Here is a 27060-nt window from a genome sequence, read left to right on the forward strand (position 1 = left end):
TGTCTACAGATATGCCGTATTCTAACCTCGACTTAATTCCCTCATAATTACACCATCTTTACACATGATGAAACAATGAATAAGGTCAACATCTACTTTATTCTTTTCCCCTGATAGAAATAACACCATTCTCCATGCACTGTAATTTACAAATTGATAAGAGCTAGGTAAATGAGTAAGACGTTTGGATAAGGGGATTGTAAATATAAATGACAATCGTTTCCTAACCCTAAATAATACACAAGATCAGAGTATTTTAAAATCTACTAACTGGTGGTGGGAAGGAGATAAATATGTGTGTATTAAGATGGCTCTTTCATTAATCCCCATTCTGAACCAATTCTCTCAATTACACTGAGTGTACAAAACATTATGAACGCCTTCTTTTTCCATGACACTGACCAGGTGATTCCAGGTGAAAGCTATGATCTCTTATTGGGGAAATTGCTTAAATCCACTAAAATCAGTGTAGATGAAGGGGAGGAGACAGGTTAAATAAGTATTTTTAAGCCTTGAGACAATCGAGACATGGATTGTGTATGTGTGCCATGTAGAGGGTGAATGGGCAAGACCAATATATTTAAGTGCCTTTGAGTGTGATATGGTAGTAGGTGCCAGGCGCACCGGTTTGAGTGTGACAAGAACTGCAACGCTGCTGGGGTTTTCACGCTCAAATGGTCCACCACCTAAAGGCCATCCAGCTAACTTGACACAACTGTGGGAAGCATTGGAATCAACATGGGCCAGCATCCCTGTGGAACACTTGACACCTTGTAGAGTCCATGCCCTGATGAATTGAAGCTGTTCTGAGGATAAAAGGAGGTGCAACTCAATATTAGGAAGGTGTTCCCAATTTTTTGTACACTCACTGTCTGTCAAGAAAATTTGAATTAAAGGTACACCATATTTAATGGGATGGCTTTAGAAATATGTACTGAAAACCCTTCCGAATGAAAACTCCACGACAAAATCTGTTGGCCAGCAAGTGGGAGTGTTTTCAGCAGTTGAATTATATTTAGTCAGTACGTGCAAGGTAGCCACACCTGAAAAGCTTGTTACACACCTGCAAAGCTTGTTACACACCTGCATACGGTAAGTATGGATACCAACTACCGAGAAGTGCTTAATACATTTTTAAAAAGAATAGATTTTCTGAGAGTGAATTGGGCCCTTAGAGCTGAACCTGAACAAAACATGTCTCAGCTTGTTTTTCTCACTGGCCAATGTCATGTTTAACCACCCGTGTGATTCTACAGTCTAATGGTGCATTTGAGTGTTTACGGAATCTAAGACATTGAAGGTTGCACATAAAGCTTTTACAAGAGACTTGAAAATTGAAAGACCACTGATGAGCGAAATGTGTAGTGCTGGGTAATGATTTGAGTTTAGGAATGACCCCAAACATGGCAAAATGCATTGGTTTTCAGAATTCCCCTAGGAACATAAAACACCACAGGTGCACATTAAATATAAATAATTTTATAATATACAAATTGTACAGTCATGAACAGTAGGGATGTGGACATTTCCATGAAAAGCGAATACAAAGAATACCTTCGTTTTTACAAAGACTGCAGTGCATGACGGTAGCCGATGACCAAAGACACTCAACATTCAAAATGGCAGCGCAGGTGATGAAAACAGCAACATCGGAGATGAAACCTAACAATACAATTCCAGAGGCCACGAGCAAGCTAAAGTGACAACATAAAGAGATTGCCCTCCTACTGTATCATGTTTCTGTCATTTCTAATCTGTCCATTTCACATCATAACACACAGGAAATGAACCCTGGAACACACATTTTGCACAGCATTATCAAGAACAATTGCACTGCCACTGACTGCTGAGCTTTAGACAATTATGGTTACATAAAGACAGGAAATAGTAGATGACCTTTTTTCTATGAGTGGGTTGGAGGCGCTTGTTCTAGACAAGGCTGAGGTTAGTTAGTCACAGGATGAGGGATCGTCAAGGAAGAGTAAGTAAACAACATTCAGCATCATTTAACTGATGAAGTGCCAGATCCTGCTTCACCTTCTCTCCATATCCTTGTTTTTCAGTATCAGGAAAAATGTAGCCTACCCACTCTCCCCAGAGTCTACTTATGTCAAAGCTGAGCAAATGTACAATCACAAATCATCTCTTATCACGAGAGATGAGGGCATGGAGTTCACGAACCCCCAGGTAATACAAACGGATACAGGACCTGGTGTCATTTGACCCAACTCTGTGGAGGTTACAGTTGTCCATGTTAACGGTGTCCTACCGGAATGCTGTAGGTGTTAAAATACAATGATGTAAAGGATGAGATCACCTGATAGTTCCTGGCTGTATTTTTCCACACTTTCCTACCATAACTTGATGTACATTGTACTTGAACAGGCAGTATTGTCTTCTTGTAAAATAATATACAAAGGAACAAGGATCACAGATATAAAAAAAAAAGACTCAAATTGGTATGAACAACAGAACTGATGAACACATAATAAACAATGTATGAATAAGCAAATATGACAGTCCTACGTGATCTTATATCCGGGCAAAAAGCGATTTGTTTAAATCTAAAGAGAAAAAATGACTTGATAAGAAGCCAATGGGGAAATCTGTCTCAGGTCCAGATAATCTCTACTGTTATCACAGAGGGGTGTTTTAGATTTACATTTCTTACTCATATTCGTCCTAGTCACACAAATATTAAAACTGACAAGTCATTTATATTCTCTCTCTAGCTGTGACCCACAAAGCTAAATAAAATATGTTGAATACAACAAGTGCTTATTAAAGCTCGTAATCGCCTAAAGCGAAGTGTCGCTGGAGAAAAACAATACCACAGATAATATCACAAAATAAAAATAAAAGATCCTGACTTCATATCAAATCTGCTATTTGACATGTGGGCAAACTCCTTTCTACTTGAACAAGTAGCAGCGGTGGAAAATCCATCAAATATGGTTCAAACATGACCTCTGACCACTTGGCCATTAGTAATGACCTCACGCCTACAGCATGGACCATATGGTGGGAAAAGTTGCCAATGACGACTCCATAGCTACAAATCCCCAATATGCCTAAGGAGGTAGCTAGCTCCAGTATGAGCGTTAGAAAGCACACTTCAGCTAGCGTTAGCACGACAGAATACACCGAGCCTAACTTCAAATCAAAAACAGAAACTTACCCTTTAAATCAACAACACCTGTTAAAGCCAAATTCCTTACCTCCCGTTCAAATCTAAAACAGAGAACACTGAACTTACCCTCATACTACCTTCAAACACTGATTGTAGCAACCCTCTCAGGCTATAACACTGAAACCACCTTGAAACTTCTGACATTTGTACTTGACGATTTAGGCCCAGTATCACAATAAGGCTATCCTGGTCACAGTTTGGAATTCTATTCTATACAATACATCTGCCATTGAGATGAACATTTCAGAACAGTCGGTTTATTCAGAAAATTACCACATCTACAAAACGGCGACAAGCCTATATTCATCTGTAAACATACAGGTTTCTACAGACTTTGCTTAGCAACTGCAGCACAAGACAAATCAATCCCTATGAAAATCACAATTCAAATGAAGTGCTATTTGTTATTTTTCGAGGTGAGGTTTTCCACTGTCAATAGCCACATAAGTGACCCCCATTATAAATGTATGACTTGACTGACACCCCACTGACAACGTCCATTAGGCGGTTAATGATTTCTCCACACAGCATCGATGCAGCACCACTTTCAAATGGAAAGCAACATGACACCTTGAAAGACTACATTAGGATTTTGGTATGGTCAGAAATGACACCGTCAAGAGGGGCTTTTAAAAGCTTGAGGTGAAATACTAAAGCAAAGTCAATGGAAAATGGCAATTCGAACACAGCTATTCCAAATTGCTCAATCATTTTTTTTTTTTTTTTTTTACTTCTTCTGCGCTCCGTTTCTATCTTGAACACCCAGTCGTGGCACAGCTCATAACCTTGCCCTCATACTTGCCAAGTACTTTTTAATGACCATTGATTGGAAAAGCTATTAAAATCAAACGTGTGTAAACTCTCAAAGTTGACTCAACATTTCCATGTTTGGTTCTCATCACACTTCACTTCCACTCACCCACACACATTCAATGGAGATTTACTCCATTATCAAACCCTTGACTTGGCTTGGATATTGACACATTCGGAATGCAAGGCGAATGCATCATACCTACTATAAGAATCAAAGTGATTATCAGCATCATCTGTAGTACTTTACATTATGTGCTAAAAGTAAATCAAGTTCCATTCACCTTGCATTGGATTGCCTGTCGCAACAACAGCCACTACATTTCCCACAGTGCTCCTCATCTAAACCCATGTGACATACAGTAACTGTACCACTATGGTACTGTACAAATAAGGACAAGCGAGTTTGCCTGGTTAAAGTCTGTGTTTCTTCAGACCCAAGCCCCACTGGTTCCATCAATTTGTCCATTATATCCAGTGACTCTCGTACATTAGTATCCTGCGCATCATTCTCAGTTATGTACGTTCACTATGTGTAGGCATAGGATCAGTCTGAGGCTGTGAGAGAGACTGGTGTGTGTCCATCTGTGGTAGAGATGTGTCCGTTGTGGAGAGATGCTGCAGAGGATAGAGTGATTACATGGTAGGAGGATGTTGCAGCAATTTAGGCTGTTCCAGGGGGTAATGGTGACTTTGTGGAGCCCCTATCTCAGGTTATGATGTTTTGTAGGTAAATGATTGATGGGTAGGAAAACCCTTAGGTGTGATCTCTGCTGTGGTCTGAAGAGGTTTACACATCCGACCTTTGACTTTCTTCGGGGCATTGATTGGTCAATTTGATCTGTCCATCATCCTTTACTGCCTTTTGCACCTCCTGCACTAAATGTTCATCCTGGTCAGCTGGGTCTTGTTGCAAGTCAACATTCTCAGTTTCTCCATTCTCTTCCCCTCCATTTGTCTCTTCCTTAGTCTCAACCCCATTTTCCTTCACTTCCATTTCAGCTCCTCCCCCTTTCTCCTCTTTCTGCCCTTGCTCTTTGGTCTCCACCTCCACCTCTGAACCCTTGGTAGTTTCGGTTTCATCATCAACTGCCACCCCATTTTCTTTCTCTTCCACGATCTCCCTCTCTCCATCTCTTTCCTCCTCAGTCTCTGCCCCTGTTTCTTCTCCCTCCTGCACTCTCCCCTCTTTGTCGCTCTTGTCATCTGTTCCTGCAGCTCCAACTCTCTCCTCCCCAGTTTCTACCCCGCTTTCTACCCCTTCCTCAGTTTCTGCCTCAACTTTTTTCTCTTCCTCCACCTCACAGGGAGCCTCACCCTCTTTACACACAGTCTCTACCTCCACCTCTTTCGCTTTCTCCTTTTTGTTCCCCCTGTTTCCCTTCACGTTGCTCTCCTCTTTGAGCACCTTTTCCCCATCGTCAAGAATCTTGGAGTCTTCCAGATCTTTCTCTGCTGCCGATTGCTTGTTTTTCTTCTTCTTCTTGTTTTTTGACGTGTCTTTAACAGAGTTCTTGTTGGACTTGCTTTTGAATATCAGTTTCTGAAAGACAGGATGTTTGTGTAAGAACGTTTCTCTAAACTGCTGTTCCATTGGCCATGTTAAGGATGGACAGACAGACTGTTGGAAATGGACATAATAGCAAACTTGGAAAGAACAAATTAAAACGATTCTCATTGTGGGGAATGAAATGGTAATTTCAAGGGAATTGATTGGTGCCTTCAGGGGTACAGACCAAACAAGAACATATGGCTGGTAATATTTTTTGAGATTGCCTCCATTGACCCTCTTTTAGCTGAGACTTACAGTATACTGAGGCAAACAGCATGTTTCCTGCACACAAACATTCACATTATCATTCTCTGCCCCACTCTGCCAGGGTTATTGCCCATCAGTTTGGTTGCCAATGGTGACCAGAGTTTAAATTCAGGTCACAGACAATATCAACACAGATTCATTCCACAAAGGACAAAGGTCAAATCTAGAGGTTATATCAGTACAATCTAGGGTCAAATGGAAAGTTCTTTCTCAACATGCATTGCCGTGGTTACCACAGAATGGCTCATATCTCAGGAAGAAAGGGGTTCATTCTCATTTGACCGGCAGTGTGCATATTTATCTCTGTGAAAACAAAAAGAAGTGTGGTATGGTGAGGGGTGATGTTGGCCTTGGAGCGCTGCTCTGGCTAGTGAAAAAGCTGCGAGTCGACCCACATGTGCATAAGACAAACACTAGGAGGGGTCATAATGAGAGGTCACACACCTTGGAGTCCCCCCTCTTGCGGGGAAGGACAGGTCTCTGAAGAAAAACGACCTGCTTGGTGGCCAAACTTCCATCACTAGGGCAGAGGGAGAGATAACAGGTAGAGGTGAAATTGGAGAGCGGGAGGGAGAGAGAATATAATTAGAACTGAAATACAAATAACTTTGGAAACCATAGCCATTTTCTTGATTGTTACTTTATTTGTAGAGAACAACATCTGTACCATCGATAAAGAAATCCATGTCACACAAATCAGATTGCCACAAGCTCTTTTAGAAATACTTGGGGTCATTTCAGAGCAAGGAAGAGAGGAATGGAAAATGCAGTTTGTATTATAATGCTCCAGTTCCACATGGGGGAGGAATCCACACTCCAGGGTAGACCTTATAATGGTTTGTGTGACTAGTATGGTCAGCGCTGATGCTATATTAATAGCTGACATCTACCACAGATGTGAGTTACATAGCAGTGGTCAACCTCGATAATTCTGCTTTCTTCCCTTTCTATCCTTTCTTGTTAACACGAGAAACCAAAAAAGAATTTGGAGAAATGATGTATGTACATGTGAATATGTTCTATGCTTAGCAGAGAGTTCAGACACCAAGAGAAAGATACCATGTTTACTGGTTTCCCCAAAACATGGCTGTCCTCATAAACCTCTCCAAAATAATCCCTGTCCATGCACATGTCACACTCTGTGTTCATTTATGGATAATCCATACAGTACAGACGACAGACAGACTAATCCACCGAGGAGATTCTGTCATCAGAGGGCTTCCGGTCTCTCGTGCTTGCTCTCTCTCCTGTTCATCTCTCTTCGTTCCATCTCACACGCATAACCTTCTCTCTGCTTCTCTCCATCTTTCCATCCGAAATGCACGTATCGACTCTGTTTCTTACTTTAGCCTGCTGTTTCTAACGATCTGTCTCCTTCACTTTACTTCTCTGCTTCTTCCTCTTCTGTGAGCTTCATGTAGACTTTCTCTGTCCTTTCCCTTTTCCCTTCTCTCTTTTGTATTTCCCCTGATCTCCCTCTCCAGATCGCTCTCTCTGTCACTTCCTCTCTCGGACTCCCTCATCCGTTAAAATATATGTACTCTTATACACATGGGGAAGAAGCAGCTTGGAGTTAAGCTGGATCCTTAACTTGGCATATGAAGAACAACGGAAATGTATGATAGGGTGACAACGGTATAGCGCTGGCTACAAATCTTCCCCACAACATCAAATGGGCTTCCAGATCTCCTGTAGAGGCTTACTATCTAAACCACCCCCATTTCCCATCCCTCCCTCCTTACCCTATTTTCCAGCCTGTCATATTGCCCGACAGCTTCCTGCTGAATGAAAGCGGAAAAGCCAACCGGAGTCCTAAGAAAAAGCCCATTAAAGTAGAACGGAGCGGATGAATTACAGGCCCCTGGTTGCTACAGTCCTCTCATAGCTGTCAGTGTCTTGTTGCTACAGACCTCTCATAGCTGTCAGTGTCTTGTTGCTACAGTCCTCTCATAGCTGTCAGTGTCTTGCTGCTACAGTCCTCTCATAGCTGTCAGTGTCTTGTTGCTACAGTCCTCTCATAGCTGTCAGTGTCTTGTTGCTACAGTCCTCTCATAGCTGTCAGTGTCTTGTTGCTTCAGTCCTCTCATAGCTGTCAGTGTCTTGCTGCTACAGTCCTCTCATAGCTGTCAGTCTCTTGTTGCTACAGTCCTCGCATAGCTGTCAGTGTCTTGTTGCTACAGACCTCTCATAGCTGTCAGTGTCTTGTTGCTACAGTCCTCTCATAGCTGTCAGTGTCTTGTTGCTACAGTCCTCTCATAGCTGTCAGTGTCTTGTTGCTACAGTCCTCTCATAGCTGTCAGTGTCTTGTTGCTACAGTCCTCTCATAGCTGTCAGTGTCTTGTTGCTACAGTCCTCTCATAGCTGTCTATGCCTTGTTGCTACAGTCCTCTCATAGCTGTCTATGCCTTGTTGCTATAGTCCTCTCATAGCTGTCAGTGTCTTGTTGCTACAGTCCTCTCATAGCTGTCAGTGTCTTGCTGCTACAGTCCTCTCATAGCTGTCAGTGTCTTGCTGCTACAGTCCTCTCATAGCTGTCAGTGTCTTGCTGCTACAGTCCTCTCATAGCTGTCAGTGTCTTGTTACTACAGTCCTCTCATAGCTGTCAGTGTCTTGTTGCTACAGTCCTCTCATAGCTGTCAGTGTCTTGTTGCTACAGTCCTCTCATAGCTGTCAGTGTCTTGTTGCTACAGTCCTCTCATAGCTGTCAGTGTCTGCAGTACTGGAACAGAAACTTCATATACCAGCAACAAGACTTTCTTTGGTACAGTGGTAGGGGAACTTGGTGTATCATGTTTAGTGGTTACCTGTGGTTGTTCAATTCAGCTTTATTCATGTTTTCTGTAGTGTAACGTTAAGCATTTATAACGGTATAATGAAGCACTTACTTATTTACTTAAAACAGTTACGATGTCCAAACATCAGATTTACACCAAACGTAACATGTTTCATGTGGCAGAAATATGCTGCACATTACCACGTGCACCTTCACATTGATGTTACGTTGATTAAAGAAGCCTTGAGTCCCGGTGGATGTTCACTTTAGATGCTAACTAGTGTGTACGTAGGCCTATGCAGATCAGAGTCCATGTAGACCCCATTGGAAGAAGTGCACTTTGCTCATCCTCAGATAGTATCCCAATGTGCATTAGCTTTAATATAGTTGTGGAAAAATGGAAGAGTCAACATAATACAAGTGTAATGAAGAAGCTAATCTGAAATGGGTCATCAGCTACCGTTGCTGTGCACAAAGAGACGAGTGTTTCAGAGATGGAGAGAAATGAGCGTTGCTGTGTTGTATCTAGGCCGGCTCTCTGATTAATTAGCCATGTTGCGCTGTTGTGTTGTTGCAATTTGAGAGAGAGGGATACAAATAAAGAGTGATGAAAAAAACAAGGGACGAAAATAGAGCGGTAATTAATCAGCTATGCTCCGGAACGGTCACAAACACGACCCCCAGAGACAAGGTCACGCAAGGGAAACATATAACTGCAACCGTGTTGAACTCTAAGCATATACTTGGAGTCTACATAAGCGTGACACAACACATAACTCTGACCACTAGCGGCAATCAGTAGTTGAAACAATAACAAAGTGTTCTCCCCACCACGGTTTCAGTCAAAAACGGGGGCATGGGGTTGGAGAAATGTTACCACTCAAATTCTATGGATGCAAGGACCATCCATGATATTAAAATGATAGTTTTAACCATGTGTTCAGTTTGTTTGCCTTTACTTTGTTTACAAACATGGGAGTGAAACATTTTGGGTTCTGATGTGGTACGACAGTTGAACTAAGCTCACAAGATATTTATTTACAAGTTATATTCTTCAAGGATCAATGCAAGGGGTACATATCATTGGATTGGACGTGTTCTGACTTGTGATAATGATGAGTGATTGTGCTTGTGACTGTGTAAAGTGGGGTTTCAGGTGAGAGACTTGGAAGACATGTTGTGGCTGCTGATAGATGACTGAGTTGTTGACTGCTAGCGAATGTGTGCGTGCATAGTCCTCATATAAGATGAATGAGTCAGCAGAGGCTGAGCAGAAGAACCGTTACATTTCTCTGAAGGGATTTTCCAGTTACACACATTTGTGGGTTTAAACTGTCTCGCACCACACGCTGTTACGTATGAACCTGCCAATTGGGGCCAGTTAGTATTTTCGTTGAACAACCTTGTTCGAGTTCTTCTGACTGACTTCACAATCCATTTAAGTTGAGCTGTTAATTGACCAGTGATATGGGCTGAGATGGGTGCTCTTTGAACTCAAAGAGAAGGCAATGTAATCTCCAGAGGGTTAATCAGGTTGACCAATCGATACCAGAGTTAGGTAACCAGGAGATATGGTGGTCATTCAGGCCCTAACTCAACATTAGTGAGAGTGTGTATTGGAAGGTGAAAGTAGTTACCTGTTGGTCTTGATGATGGGTGTAGGCAGCACACACGTGAGTCTCCAGCCGTACATGGCAAGAGACTGGAGCAGGGGAACATAGTCTGTCTTCACCTGCAAGCCCTAAAGAGAGAATACAAACACATGAATATTACATACTCCAGTCATACACAAACACTATATACACGCATGCATACACGTACGCACAAGCACAAGTACGAGTAGGGCTGGCACAATTATCGTTTCATCCTATTACTGACAATTATAGACAATAACTGTGAACTTCAAAAAGAGTGATCATAATAGTCATAATGCATATTCATTTTAAGAGAAGGGGGGATTCAACTTCATATTCAAGTAGATATAAATGACTCAATAGCAGTTTTTCATTTTTACGTGAAGCGGGTAAAGTTAGTAATCATTTTACGAGCAGAACGGCACCGTTGGGAGTAGCTTAATTTCCAAAAGTTCCAAGAGGTTTTTGAGACGGGGGTGTTACCAAAGCTGGGTTGTACTCATTAGGTTTGTCGTAGCTATTTTTCAGAGATGCATTACGATGCTCAAAACATTTTAACAAAAATGACAATTATGACAATAACTGTGCCCATTTGCATGACAAGTAATCTTTACCCAAAATTCCAACGTATGAAAACACACACGCAGGCAGACAGGCACACACACGCATAAATGTATGCATGCATAAACACATAGACCATTAAAACCCCATGAAAAGATCCACGATTACCCAAGCTCTTGACAACAGATGATGAACTATGTATGATGCATAGCAAAATACATGCATTTCTGTCAGATTGTTCGCTGGTATGACAGTGTAGTGCACATGAGATTTGGGTTAAAGACACACTCTCGTCGCACGCACACATGCGCTAACGCCTCTGCTCACACAGGAAGTGTGTTTGTGGTGTTCCATCTCCTCTGCATCTGCCCTCACTGACAAACCACAGCACATGTCAGATTTGAAAAGAAATACACTGCTCAAAAAAATAAAGGGAACACTAAAATAACACATCCTAGATCTGAATGAATGAAATATTCTTATTAAATACTTTTTTCTTTACATTGTTGAATGTGCTGACAACAAAATCACACAAAAATGATCAACGGAAATCAAATGTATCAACGCATGGAGGTCTGGATTTGGAGTCACACTCAAAATTACAGTGGAAAACCACACTACAGGCTGATCCAACTTTGATGTAATGTCCTTAAAACAAGTCAAAATGAGGCTCAGTAGTGTGTGTGGCCTCCACGTGCCTGTATGACCTCCCTACAACGCCTGGGCCTGCTCCTGATGAGGTGGCGGATGGTCTCCTGAGGGATCTCCTCCCAGACCTGGACTAAAGCATCCGCCAACTCCTGGACAGTCTGTGGTGCAACGTGGCGTTGGTGGATGGAACGAGACATGATGTCCCAGATGTTCCCAGATGTGCTCAATTGGATTCAGGTCTGGGGAACGGGCGGGCCAGTCCATAGCATCAATGCCTTCCTCTTGCGTGAACTGCTGACACACTCCAGCCACATGAGGTCTAGCATTGTCTTGCATTAGGAGGAACCCAGGGCCAACCGCACCAGCATATGGTCTCACATGGGGTCTGAGGATCTCATCTCGGTACCTAATGGCAGTCAGGCTACCTCTGGCGAGCACATGGAGGGCTGTGCGGCCCCCCAAAGAAATGCCACCCCACACCATGACTGACCCACCGCCAAACCGGTCATGCTGGAGGATGTTGCAGGCAGCAGAACGTTCTCCACAGCGTCTCCAGACTCTGTCACGTCTGTCACATGTGCTCAGTGTGAACCTGCTTTCATCTGTGAAGAGCACAGGGCGCCAGTGGCGAATTTGCCAATCTTGGTGTTCTCCGACGTCCCCCACTTGTGGACGTCGGGCCCTCATACCACCCTCATGGAGTCTGTTTCTGACCGTTTGAGCAGACACATGCACATTTGTGGCCTGCTGGAGGTCATTTTGCAGGGCTCTGACAGTGCTCCTCCTGCTCCTCCTTGCACAAAGGCGGAGGTAGCGGTCCTGCTGCTGGGTTTTTGCCCTCCTACGGCCTCCTCCACGTCTTCTGATGTACTGGCCTGTCTCCTGGTAGCGCCTCCATGCTCTGGACACTACGCTGACAGACACAGCAAACCTTCTTGCCACAGCTCGCATTGATGTGCCATCCTGGATGAGCTGCACTACCTGAGCCACTTGTGTGGGTTGTAGACTCCGTCTCATGCTACCACTAGAGTGAAAGCACCACCAGCATTCAAAAGTGACCAAAACATCAGCCAAGAAGCCTAGGAACTGAGAAGTGGTCTGTGGTCACCACCTGCAGAACCACTCCTTTATTGGGGGTGTCTTGCTAATTGCCTATAATTTCCACCTGTTGTCTATTCCATTTGCACAACAGCATGTGAAATTTATGGTCAATCAGTGTTGCTTCCTAAGTGGACAGTTTGATTTCACAGAAATGTGATTGACTTGGAGTTACATTGTGTTGTTTAATTAAGTGTTCCCTTTATTTTTTTGAGCAGTGTATATATTGCACACCTTGTAGTTCTACACGGGCATCTACAGTACATTTGGGTCCCAAACCAACAGATTGTATTTTATTTTTAAAAATGTACCCTGTTTTCTCCCCAATTTCGTGTTATCCAATTGTTTAGTAGCTACTATCTTGTCTCATCGCTACAACTCCCGTACTGGCTCGGGAGAGACAAAGGTTGAAAGTCATGCGCCCTCCGATACACAACCCAACCAAGCCGCACTGCTTCTTAACAAAGCGCGCATCCAACCCGGAAGCCAGCCGCACCAATGTGTCGGAGGAAACACCGTGCACCTGGCAACTTTGGTTAGCTCGCACTGCGCCCGGCCCGCCACAGAAGTCGCTGGTGCGCGACGAGACTAGGATATCCCTACGGACCTCCCGGTCGTGGCCGATTACGACAGAGCCTGGGCGTGAACCCAGACTCTCTGGTGGCACAGCTGGCGCTGCAGTAATAGTGCCCTTAACCACTGCGCCACCCGGGAGGCCTCACAATCAAGTCTTAAGCCACAAGCCAGTGAGAATTGGCCAGGACCCATTGTTCGAGAAACACTGCAGTAGGGTAGAGAGGGCTCTGTTGAAACTGTTATTTACATTGGCATTTGCTGTCCCAGCATCCCTCTGAATATCCAGAGCTGTGAGAGCTGTGTTTTAGGGTTTGTGTTGGAACCTCTGCCAGAAATGGACACATTTTCAAAGCTATAAAAGCAAAGTAAATTGGGAAATAAGTTTTGTTTAATGGCCCTCTTCATTCCTGAGCGTAACTGAGACTCGACTGAGTGAATCATGTTCTGGAAGATTCCCTCACCCTGATCTCACCGTGGTCACCTTGCTGCATCAGCACATGAGAAACGGAACCCGGGGAACTCTGTCTTCTGATTTGTGTGTTAAATATAATCTATATATAAAAACAGGGTAGGAAGCAAGCTAGGGTGGTAAAGGGCTACATTATCAAGAGTGGAGAACAGTGAGGTAGGGGCTAAGATTTGAAAACAGAACCGTGTTATAGAGTAAAACTAGCAGGGTGGTGTTGAGTTCACAAAGAGTTGGAGGAACGAAAACAGAGCTCTATTGTTTTGAAGTAATTCTCAACCGTTTCTATTTGAGAAGAATTGACATACTTCGCTCACTTTTTGCAATAAGTCTAATTGTACCTTCATGTTTTTACAGGCCGTAGTCTGGTCTATCAGCCCAGGGAAATGATCTAGGCTACTCCTCTAGCCTTCTAGCTATCACTTTGTCTTTGGACCGGGCTGTACTTCTTCCACCACAATCTCATTGTATTTTTATGGACAGTGTATCCTGAAACGAGGCTTAAAAGTCCCTACTCTGCATGTCAATCATTGAGAGACTGAGAACATTTTTGAAAACCAACAGCTGTAATGAAGACTAATCACACCATATACAGTATAATAATAATAATAAGAGTAATAATAATCAACATAGTTTCAATAGAATATGTCAACATTTTGACATTTAACCATTGTAGTTAGCCTAGATGTCAACCAATTATTAGTCACATATTTCGGTGAGCAGAATTCTCTGGGAACTTCCTCATCCACAAGCCATGAGCATAATTTCCACATCCCTCATCAAACTAGTCTGACCATAGGAGTGGACTCATGCAGGGAAAGTGAAAATTGGTCTCTGTATATAGGTCAGCTTGTCTCACCTCGGCTTCAGAGGAAAAATAAATCATTGGCAAAGGATACACTTTAATGATCCCTTCAGTGGTCTCCCTGCCACACCTGCTGCTACATGACTATTGACATGCCTTGGTTTACTTTTGACCAGTATGTGTTCAAATAAATATTTCAGTAAAAAGCCAAATAACAAGCAATATCTATGCTTAGATAATCTTTAAAAAGTCATGCAAGTTATTACTAATTTCCCCAAGACCCATTGGTGCTGTTGAATGAAAAACTAATCTCCAAAACATAAACTTTTCAGGAAATGGAAAAAAACGGCAACATTTTCTCATTAATGAACATAAAATTATGAAACTTCAGAAGCTATTTTGAATCCATGTTCTTGGTCCTGAAATGTCATGAATTGTTCAGAATTAATTGAGGGGAGTTACTGCTTTCAATACATGCAGAATTGTAGATACAAGGTATTCATCTGACAGAGATGATAATTTAGTCTATTCTGGCTATTCAACATTTTGCAACACCCACTGCATGTTAATTGGCTGCTCAAATCGGGCAGCACCAATAGGGTGGATGGCATATTTTAGCTCATTACATCATATAAATCAAGCATAGCACCATGACAGACAAATGTTGGGAGAACTAGAGTCTAGACTACAAGTTAACATGAGAGGCCCTCTGACCGATGACACCTGTTAAAATGGCCAGCTTCAGTCAGCTGATTCTAGCCATCCTTTATGGTTAGCTCTAAATCGGGTAGTTTAGCCTCCTATTCAGAGGTCCCCCACTTTTGTTAGTATCTTATTGGCCAAGGTCACGCCAAATACTTATCATCACATCTTGTTCAGCCTATCAGCAGCCTTAATTTCCGGGACTTCAGTTTCAGTTGGTCTATGTCAGAAACGTACTATCTCCATCCTGATGAGCACTTCCACAGTTTTCCCTCCTGCTGAAGTTTTCCTACTGTGGACTGAATCCCTGTATGAATGATGTTTAATTGTGCGTGCATCTAAACGTAAGTGCCTTGAGATCTGTGTCATGTTATGTGGAGCTAAGTTTTGTGGTTTATTGTGTACAATTACCATGTGTTGAGCTTGTTAGCTAGCTCGCGCTTCCCGCTAGCACTACAGTTAGCATTTTGCATTGGAATGCATGAGCATTTTAGCATGACTGTTAGCGATTAGCGGTTTGTTAGCCTTACACCATAAATTAACAATGCTATCTTCTATTCTATATATATACAGTGGGGCAAAAAAGTATTTAGTCAGCCACCAATTGTGCAAGTTCTCCCACGTAAAAAAGATGAGAGAGGCCTGTAATTTTCATCATAGGTACACTTCAACCATGACAGACAAAATGAGAAAAAAAAATCCAGAAAATCACATTGTAGGATTTTTAATGAATTTATTTGCAAATTATGGTGGAAAATAAGTATTTGGTCAATAACAAAAGTTTATCTCAATACGTTGGTGTAGCTATTATACCAGCTTATACGAACAGGAGTTCGCATTAACTTCTTGTGACTCCCCATCCCGGATCCGGGAGCGTAATCATCGCTTGACACTAATTAGCATAACGCAACGGACATAAATATCCCTAGAAAATATTCCTATTCATGAAAATCACAAATGAAATATATTGAGACACAGCTTAGCCTTTTGTTAATCACCCTGTCATCTCAGATTTTCAAAATATGCTTTACAGCCAAAGCTAGACAAGCATTTGTGTAAGTTTATCGATAGCCTAGCATAGAATTATGCCTTGCTAGCAGCAGGCAACCTTGTCACAAATCAGAAAAGCAATCAAATTAAATTGTTTACCTTTGATGAACTTCGGATGTTTTCACTCACGAGACTCCCAGGTAGATAGCCAAAGTTAATTTTTTCCCAAAATATTATTTTTGTAGGTGAAATAGCTCCGTTTGTTCTTCACGTTTGGCTGAGAAATCGCCCGGAAATTGTAGTCACGAAAAAGGCAAAAAATATTCCAAATTAGCTCCATAATATCGACAGAAACATGGCAAAAGTTGTTCATAATCCATCCTCAAGGTGTTTTTCTAATATCTATTCGATAATATATCCGTCGGGACAATTCGTTTTTCAGTAGGACCGATTGGAGTAATGGCTACCTCTGTATTTTACAGAGTCACCCTGGGAGCCATCATGTGACCACTTACGGCTATTCTTCAACATAAATGCGTTAAAACCTGTTATGGATCATGCGCATTTTCGCAGCTTTTTGTTAAAAATCGCGCAACATTTCAGCGTCCTGCTACTCATGCCAGGAATATAGTATATGCATATGATTAGTATGTGTGGATAGAAAACACTCTGACGTTTCTAAAACTGGTTAAATCACGGCTGTGACTATAACAGAATGTGCGTTTCATCGAAAAGTGCAGGAAAATCTGATCACTGAAAATGGGAAAATATATCCATGCGCCACATTGTTAAACGTGAACGACATTAAATGGGGCCGAGGTTGCAATACCTACAGCTTCCACACGATGTCAACAGTCTTCTCATTTGCCTACGATTTGTTTCAAACGGACGCAAGGCGGCGCCTTTCTTCCGGTCTCCGACCGGATATTTTGGTTGAGATTTACCCGGACATTATTTCCAGACGTACAGCTATAGAATATACATCGCCTCGTGATCAATTTGATCGCTTATTAACGTTTACTAATACCTAAAGTTGCATTACAAAAGTATTTCGAAGTGTTTTGTGAAAGTTTATCGTCGACTTTTTTAATAAAAAAAAATGACGTTACGTTATAAAACGCTATTTTTTTCCTTAATCACACAGTCTTCATAGATCAATATCTAGGCTATATATGGACCGATTTAATCGAAAAAAAGACCCAATAGTGATGTTTATGGGACATCTAGGAGTGCCAAGAAAGAAGCTCGTCAAAGGTAATGAATGTTTTATATTTTATTTCTGCGTTTTGGGTAGCGCCGGCTACCGCAAAATCTGTCGTTTTAAGTGGCGTTGCAGTATTTTGGGGGTGCATGCTATCAGATAATAGCTTCTCATGCTTTCGCCGAAAAGCATTTTACAAATCTGACTCGGTGGATAGATTCACAACGAGTGTAGCTTTAATTCAATACCTTGAATGTGTGTTTTAATGAAAGTTTGAGTTTTATCAAAAACTATAGGTGTCTCTCTGAAATTTCCGCTGATTGATGTTCCTGCATGGGAACTATATTCTGCGTCATCCTTAAGAAGGTACGTCACAATGCTGTAGACACCTTGGGGAATACGTAGAAAGCGTTACTTTTTTTTTTTAAACAACACCGTGCCAATATATCCTCCAAATATTGGCTTTTTGGGCATTATCACTTAAGTATAACACTTCATAAAATCTCAAGTAATGTATAGTATAACCCAAATGTTGACCATATTGCACCACATGCATTCCAAATCCCCAAAGGACACAGTTAGGCATTACATATTAGCAGTAGTGCTATCATAAAATAATATTCACACACATCCACTTCCTGTTGTTTTCAGTTGTCATTCATGTTATTTGTTAAATAATTTATCTAGAAACTGAGAATGTTAGTAGTACATTAACATGCCGGTATTCTAAGTATTTCATTCCCTTCCATCAATGTGAACTAATAACAAGGTTGCAAAATCTATAAAGAATATTTCTCAGAGGTCTCTAGGAGAGGAACTTTTGTTGCAGCTTTAAGAGCTCAATGATAAGGGGAGGCATTGCATTATATCCAAGGCTGAACTTTCATATTGATTTTCCTTTTGATACGAGAGACGGGAGCACAGTCCTAATTTGAATTTCATTGTGTAGGAAATTATGTCTAGTTATTCATTTTGTGGGCTCCATGAACATCTACTATATGTCCTATTCAGTTCATTTAGTAATTTATTGTAGAAATAGGAAAAGGTCTTCCAGTCAGATGCAAATGTCTTTCATTGTAGCCGAGCTTTGTCAGTCGGCCTTCATCAGAGCATAGTCATTTATTGAAGAAAATGGGAAGTATGTCTCTGATTGGCTAAGGTAGAATGTCCATCCATAGACCTATGCAGAATTCTGAGCATCTGTACAGTTATTATTTAGCCTTACTTTTCTTGATTAAATGGTCTAACGTATACATTCTTATATGGTGAATACATATGGACTAATATGAATTTTAAGTACCAAATAAATTGCTGTCAAAATGACCTCATCTCCCACACAAAAATGTGACATTAGTGACAATTGAGGAAGGTCTGAATTTCTAGATTACAGACCACAAACAGTTTGGCCACAAACAGCTCTACATATCTACACTGTACCAATCATACCACCTTCTACCAACGTGATTGTGAACACTGCGCATAAAATACTGTAACTCCTCATTTGGGTTTAAAGTCAGATTTGTTTTAAAAGTTTGCTATCAATTAACAAAATCTCTGAGAAAAACTGCACTTCCTGCTTCAACACAACAATATTGATTAAATTCTCAGTGAACCAGCCTGTTTTCTTGTTTTCGCGGCTCATAAATCCAACCACCTGTCAGTCTTTCAGCAAGACGGCAACGAGAGCGCTGAAGAAAAATATCCCAATCAATATTCTGCATAATTTTTCAGTGTAATTATTCTGGCACCGAAATGACAATGAGCGGTGAGGATAATTTGCATATACATTTTAAGCAGTTATCATAATGAATGTGCCAGCAATGAAGTCTGATCATCCTTTGTAAAGTAGTGTTATCAAGCTAACTTCAGGAGCGATAAGTTGAGCAAAATTGCTTTTGATAAAGTCCTGGCCAGCATATTTTGATTGGATCCATTGGAGCTATAATGTGAAACATCTAAAGTTGTTACACATTGTTGCTTTGTCCTTCAATGAACTTCCAAAGGTGCTTAAAAAAGTATATTAAATCCATGTTATTTCTCAGTGGTTGACAAAATAATTGCTAAATCTTTAAAGACATTATTGCAGTATCTTTACCACAGTATTCACATAAAGATACCTACATACTCCACGATTTTCAAAATGGCGCAGTGTATAACCTTCACAAAACACATGCGCCTAGGTTTTTGTGTGGTGTGGGACACTGACAAACATGACGTTTTAAGGCGGCGAATATTGTGTAGTCTGAATTCTTCAGTCATTTTAAAGGGTTAAGAGCATTTTGATGTCGATGGTTAAATTCTGTCTTTGTGAGCCGACTTCCTTTCTGAACTGGACGATGCTCCAGTCACATTTAGGGGACATAAGTATATTTTCACACTTTGACAGCCTCAAACTACAAACTCTGACAGTGATACACACACACACACACACACACACACACACACACACACACACACACACACACACACACACACACACACACACACACACACACACACAGAGAGAAAAAAAGCCTCAAACCCTTCAGAAGTAGACAGAAATCCATTTCCAACTTGGATTTGCACAAACTGGGGACTTAATGGCTGGCCAGATAAGGGCTTGTTTGCTGCAGATAAGACAAGCCACCATGACACATGTGCCATAGCCACCATGGTTAGAGGGAATATTTCCATATGATGACTCTCCCAGTAAAATGTAAGGACAAACCGCTCCAACCTTGGAAAACACTCCGAGCCATGTAAAAAGCCCACTCACATCAATGACAGTCCACTGCTCCACAACGATGGCGTCGTACGTGGTGGTCACGCTCTGGTCGCCGCCCTCCGTCCCCTCCTGGAAGATGAAGACGCTTTCCACTGATTTAGGCTGCAAATCTGTAGAAAATGGAGAGGGAGGCCATGAAGGAGTTAGTATTTACAGAATGGAGGGTGTCTGTCTGTCTGGCTCCAAGGCCTCTAGGCTGTGCAAGAGGAGAGGGAAGTTAATGACATTACGCAGCCGACCAGCAACCCACACACACACACTGGGCCATTTATTACCAGGCATGGCTGCAGCATGGACCATTTGTATAAGCAAGGGCTATGGATTATGGATTATGTAGCTATGACAGAACAAGAGAGAGGGGGAGAAGAATGTTTCCTTCAGGGAAGAAGCTTGGAGAGATTATAGATGAACAGACAGGTATTACGGACAGATTGTTGAAGCATAACACGATTCATCTGAAAACAATGATATGCTTTACATATTGTAGATATTTACATGGAAGAGACTATTAGGGCCATGGTACCATAAACATACTTTTCTGTAGACTCCATTTCATTTGAACCCCATGGATAAGGGTAACATTCCCAGTTTGGGCATTATTGGTATAGGAACATTGGTGAGCTTCTTCTCCATCGCATTTCTTTTGATTCCATTGAGCTGTGTGCTAGAACCTATTGCCCTTCAGACCAGGGCTCTCAGTTGGCTCTCAGTTGGCCTGAGTGCTTTCTCATTACTCCTGTACCATTTACACACTAATAGAGTTGGTGCGGCCCAGGCTCCACCATGAGACACTCCACATTTCATTACTCTGCCCTAATAATGGGGGAACGAGGGCCGGCTGGAAAGGGAGGGATGACAGGGTCCTTTATTTCTCCCCAGAGAACCCATTTAAGGCTGCTGGACGAGCTCAATTGAAGATCTCTCAGACATCTATTGGCTCCTTTCAAATACAGACATTGTCGTTGTTCATTCCCCCTCTCTCCCGCCCTCCCTCCCTCCGTCCTTCCTCCACCCTACCCCTCCTTTACACCCCCCCCCATCCATTGTTCATCAGACGTCTCCCTGCTTGGCGTGTAATTGGAAAGCCCTCTTGGAGATTGTGTTGGCCTGCCGATGCACTTGGATCACACAGGTGAGATGCATACAGGGATTGAGTCCCTTTGCTTTAGGAGGAACACACTGCCTCCTGGCATGATGCTGCCAGACACTGAGGCACCGTGGGGTTGAGAGGTTTGGGGGACATGTAGTGCCAACACAAATAACAGCATAACATTTTGAGTTGAGTCTTGACTGACAATGTAGTGAGCAAAACAGAAGCTTGGAGGGAAACACATGTTCATTTGCAATGGGACAATGTAATCTCATCCACTAGCCTATCCTCTCCAGGCACCTGAGGTTGAACATACTGAGTGAGATGTGCTCATACTATCTCCGACACATAGAGAGTGAATTGAAAGACAAAGAGTGACAGACGTACTGATAGATAGTGACAATGGCGGCATGAGTCGTGACACCGACTGACACGGAGCATCAACCTAACTAGGGCCCAGTGACAACCAGTGACAGGGGAGTGGACTGAAGACAGGCACTAAGTGAGAAAGACTGATGCTAGGTTGACATAGACTTTGAAGGAGAGACACAGAGGAGTAAAAAACAGGGAGAGGAATCTAAAGCCTTATTGACCGCAGAAGCAACCGAATGACCCTGCCCCAAGTCCTGTCTGTTACTGACATGACTTAAACATGTGTGCTTAGCACTGCCGGGGAGAACAGGAGGGCTGTGACAGCTTATCTATATTTTAAAACGGGACAGGCAGGCATCCAGAGAGAGAAGGAGAGATATAGAAAGAGTGGGGTTACTAATGTGTGTTGATTGGCCAGGGCTTTCCTCCTATGAGCCAAAGGTTTGGAGGCTGGGAGCCATGTACCTGTGGTTACCGGGCAGACTTCTGGTTGTAGCTAGGGTTTTGAGGAATATGACATGAATAATGTACCCTGCCTTACACAAAGGCATATACTTCCAAAATCACACTCACAGTCAGTGGTGTGAAGTACTTAAGTAAAAATACTTTAAAGTTCTACTTAAGTTGTTTTTTTAGGGGTATCTGTGCTCTATTTTTGACATATTTTACTCCACTACATTCTCCATCATTTTTTCCGGACATTCAAAAGCACTCGTTACATTTGGAATTCTTAGCAAGATTCCAATTCACACACTTATCAAGAGAACACCCCTGGTCATCCCTACAGCCTCTGTTCTGGCAGACTCACTATACACAAATGCTTTGTTTGTAAATTATGAGTGTTATTTGTAAAAAAAAAACATAAAGAAAATCGTGCCGTCTGGTTTGCTTTATATAAAGCAAAGGAACTTGAAATCATTGACACGTTTACTATTGATACGTAAGTATATTTTAGCAATTACATTTAGTTTTGCTACTTAAGTATATTTAAAACCAAATACTATTAGACTTTTCTCAAGTAGTATTTTACTGGGTGACTTTCACTTTTACTTGAGTCATTTTCAATTAAGGTCTCTTTACATTTGGGTACTTTTTCCACCACTGCTCACAGTCACTCACATGCACAAACACACGCGCACGCACGCACGCACGCGCACACGCACACGCACACACACACACACACACACACACACACACACACACACACACACACACACACACACACACACACACACACACACACACACACACACACACACACACACACACACACAGGCCTTCAAGCCCTATTGCACAACCAATCTTTGGCCATAAAAATTGCCAGCACAACTTTCCTCCAAATTCTTTTCACTCTGAAGTAATACCTTATTGGAATTTCATATTCTGGGGAACTCTCTCTCTCTCTCCACCGGCTTTGCCTGAATATAGAAAGCCAAGCGCTATGCTAGCTGTCATGCATATGAATAGCTCAAATGTTTCACAGTGCCGGCTACAAATCCTCATTGTCGCGGCAGAGATAGCGTAAGCTAAGTGTAACAAAGAAAACACCTCCCATCAACACCATTAGTGTCAATTCACCAGTAAACAAACCGCTCCCCTTCAGAACTCCAGCTGTGGCGTAGCCGTGTAGGGCTGCAAGGGCGCTTTGACACACTGGGCTGGGCATAAATCTTTAATGCCCCTCTCATGACGCCGCAGGGTGGCGGGGCCGTTAACGTTACACAGGAGCCGCCTGCCAGTGCAACGGTCTGCAAATTCAATAACAAACTAATATCCGACCCTCCGTGCCAGAGAGGTCTCTTCCTCTCTGAACCCACTCCCACCAGTCTCCCGCCTCCATCCACCTAGCCACGCTGGGATATTAAACAGGACTTATTCCCCCCCTCCCACCGCCCCGCCTCCTCAGTGAGCTTCACCATGGAAACCCATCTCTTCAGGGGCGAGGGCAGAGGAGCAGGAGGAGAGACTGTATGTGTGGTATTCCCCTGGTATGGTTGTCGACAGCCGGCCACAATCGGGAGGTAGCGCCGGGTTTAGCAAAAGGCCAGCCGAGCAGGGAGAATTCATGAATATGTATTCGAAGAGGCGTAGGACTGTAGGAGTAAACAACAGTGAAACAAGTTCAGAACAATGGAGGGAAACTTTACATTGCTGAGAGATGATTCCTCTGTAACTAGAAGGTACAGGGAGATGTATAGTTATTAGCGTTGTTAATTCTGTTTTTAAAGAGAACCTAAAAGGGGTAACTGCCTACCGCTAACCAAATTTGCTTGGCTTGTTTTAGGGTTGTTACATATATATGATATTCCACTGGCGGTTACTTTGGTAGGCCTGTGATGTTTTGGAAAGTGGGAGAACATCGGGAAAGTAGATGCACTACCAAACAGTTCAGAGGAAGAGCTTAACAACAGGAACAACAAGACCTCTTTCAGAAAACATCAAAAGGGAAATTGAAGAAAAAAAATAAGAAAAAAACAAGGCAGAAGAAGATCATGCAGAGTACTGGTACACAGTTGTATTGCACAGGGGACATGATGACAATCAGAGACACTTATTTTGCACTTCTGATGCTCTGCTGTGACTGTCATTATAATCCCCAATCAAACCGAGTGTCATCGCCACTGACACGCTACATCTTTTATTGTGCTGCTTCACGTTCCAGAATACCCTTGATGTTTATAGAGAGGAGACGGTCTCAAGCGCCAGAGAGAAGAGTTTCTTCTCATGCTCTAATGTATTCACACATGGATCTCAAAGAGGTGCTAAATTTGGATTCGTCTGCATGGCCATGGGTTCTCAGGCTTGTTAAAACCAGACGCTCCTCCGTTTTGATGTAATTAGCAACAAACACATGATGTTGCCTTGGCTTTGATATCCTACCGTTCACAGTTCCCAAGAGGGTCACACGAACACAACGTTCACCTAGACAAACTTGTCTGTTTTGAAAAGGGTTTGGCAGGCATGAATTGACAGGCTGTTCCCGATACAGTATACTTGACAAGCTATTTCTGATAGGGAGCTGACATTTTCCAGATCAATACAGAACACGGCCTAGCCAATGATTTATTTTTAGAATATACTCATTCTGTAATAAAAGATGCATATCTTAACCACACATAAAAATGGTAAATATATTAGAATAACTTACTAGAAAAAAGGAATTATAATAACGCGGTTCATTACCCCACATTCTAAAGAGAGAAAATATGCAAGGAGGCACTCATTTGCCATCAGGTTAATTATCTGTGTTTCAGAGGCGCTGATGCGTTCACTTTAGGAGATTAATGAATTATGACTCTTATTTACTCAAGCTTAGGTTTTTCGTCACCATCAGAATTAAGTGGCATGCCCCAGGGTCTAGATGCAGAGTGCAATGTGCAGTAGAGGAGTAGCACAGCACACTACCAGAACAACAGCAGCACAGACTGGACAGTTTGAAAGGGGACATGATATGGAGACATTTTGGCAATAGCTAAGTCATAATTTCCTTTGTCTTAATATTAATAATTGTTTACATTGTTTACTAATGTGGAACAAAATAATTGGTTTGACAGAGGGATGAAAAAATACTTTCCATAACTAAACTAAAGTCCTCTCACTGTCAACTGCGTTTATTTTCAGCAAACTTAACATGTGTAAATATTTGTATGTACATAACAAGATTCAACAACTGAGACATAAACTGAACAAGTTCCACAGACATGTGACTAACAGAAATTGAATAATGTGTCCCAGAACAAAGGACTGCACCAGATTTCCCCGTTCTTGCTGTGAGATGTTACCCCTCTCTTCCACCAAGGCACCTGCAAGTTCCCAGACATTTCTGGGGGGAATGGCCCTAGCCCTCACCCTCCGAGCCAACAGGTCCCAGACGTGCTCAATGGGATTGAGATCCGGGCTCTTCGCTGGCCATGGCAGAACACTGACATTCCTGTCTTGCAGGAAATCACTCACATAACGAGCAGTATGGCTGGTGGCATTGTCATGCTGGATGGTCATGTCAGGATGAGCCTGCAGGAAGGGTACCACATTAGGGAGGAGGATGTCTTCCCTGTAACGCACAGAGTTGAGATTGCCTGCAATGACAACAAGCTCAGTCCGATATGCTGTGACACACCGCCCCAGACCATGACGGACCCTCCACCTCCAAATCGATCCCGCTCCAGAGTACAGGCCACAGTGTAGCGCTTATTCCTTCAACGATAAACGTGAATCCGACCATCACCCCTGGTGAGACAAAACCGTGACTCCTCAGTGAAGAGGACTTTTTGCCAGTCCTGTCTGGTCCAGCAACGGTGGGTTTGTGCCTGTAGGCAACATTATTGCTGATGATGTCTGGTGAGGATCTGCCTTTCTACAAGCCTACAAGTCCTCAGTCCAGCCTCTCTCAGCCTATTGCGGACAGTCTGAGCACTGATGGAGGGATTGTGCGTTCCTGGTGTAACTCGGGCAGTTGTTGTTGCCATCCTGTACCTGTCCCGCAGGTGTGATGTTCGGATGTACCAATCCTGTGCAGGTGTTGTTACATGTGGTCTGCCACTGCGAGGATAATCAGCTGTCCATCCTGTCTCCCTGTAGCGCTGTATTAAACGCCTCATAGTACGGACGTTGCAATTTATTTCCCTGGCCACATCTGCAGTCCTCATGCCTCCTTGCAGCATGCCTAAGGCACATTCATGCAGATGAGCAGAGACCCCGGGCATCTTTCTTTTGGTGTTTTTCAGAGTCAGAAGAAAGGCCTCTTTAGTGTCCTAAATTTTCATAACTGTGACCTTTAATTGTCTACCGTCTGTAAGCGGTTAGTGTCTTAACGACCGTTCCGCAGGTGCATGTTCATTAATTGTTTATGGTTCATTGAACAAGCATGGGAAACAGTGTTTAAACCCTTTACAATGAAGATCTGTGAAGTTATTTGGATTTTCACGAATTATCTTTGAAAGACGTAGTCCTGAAAAAGGGACGTTTCTTTTTTGAGTTTACTTTGCTAGTACTATACCATAGCAGAACAGATGTTACATTGAAATGTAATGTGTGTAAAAACACAAAGTGGACGTTGGATAGTTTGTTTACCGTTGTCGTTGCCCAGGTGGAAGTATCCATCAACGAGCGAGGCCCCGTTGTTGAAGTGCTGGGTCATGTGATCCAGCCAGTTGGCCTCCACCCCTTTGACCCCCTCGTCACGGAGTTGAACCCTCAACGGTACCTTCACAGTGTAGTACTTCAGTTGGCCCTCACTGTCAGTTGGGTGGTTGAACAGGGCTAGCAGCTCCACCCCTGAGAACACAGAACACTCAATCTCAATCTCTTTAGATTGTGCTGACATGAAACATGTCATGCAACAGAGATTCATAACGCGACAGAGTTGATACTTTGTAACAGAGGTGATTTATAACACTTAACAAAGTTGACTCATACCCCATAACAGATGTGATTTATGACACATAACAGAGTTGACTCATACCCCCATAACAGAGGTGATTAATAACACATAACAGAGTTGACTCATCATCATTTTCCCACAATCCCGTACCAAAGGCTTGTGCCTCAATTGAAATGGT

General features: G+C 42.6%; 1 protein-coding gene across 2 annotated transcripts in view; it reads right to left on the minus strand.

The window, feature by feature from the left end:
* Positions 1 to 1463: 1463 nt before the first annotated feature.
* LOC115141117 (raftlin) overlaps positions 1464 to 27060 on the minus strand; it is a 66792-nt gene continuing 41195 nt past the window's right edge. For both annotated transcript variants that reach the window (XM_029679765.2, XM_029679764.2), the window contains exons 6-10: positions 26573 to 26776; positions 20032 to 20150; positions 10230 to 10333; positions 6264 to 6339; positions 1464 to 5543 (exon numbers count right to left, since the gene is read on the minus strand). In XM_029679765.2, the coding sequence (XP_029535625.2) occupies positions 4791 to 5543; positions 6264 to 6339; positions 10230 to 10333; positions 20032 to 20150; positions 26573 to 26776 (1256 nt within the window). In that variant the 3' untranslated portion in view covers positions 1464 to 4790. The remainder of the gene's footprint in view (positions 5544 to 6263; positions 6340 to 10229; positions 10334 to 20031; positions 20151 to 26572; positions 26777 to 27060) is intronic.

Source organism: Oncorhynchus nerka, linkage group LG14 (genome assembly GCF_034236695.1).
Source record: "Oncorhynchus nerka isolate Pitt River linkage group LG14, Oner_Uvic_2.0, whole genome shotgun sequence".
NCBI classification, from domain to species: Eukaryota; Metazoa; Chordata; class Actinopteri; order Salmoniformes; family Salmonidae; genus Oncorhynchus; species Oncorhynchus nerka.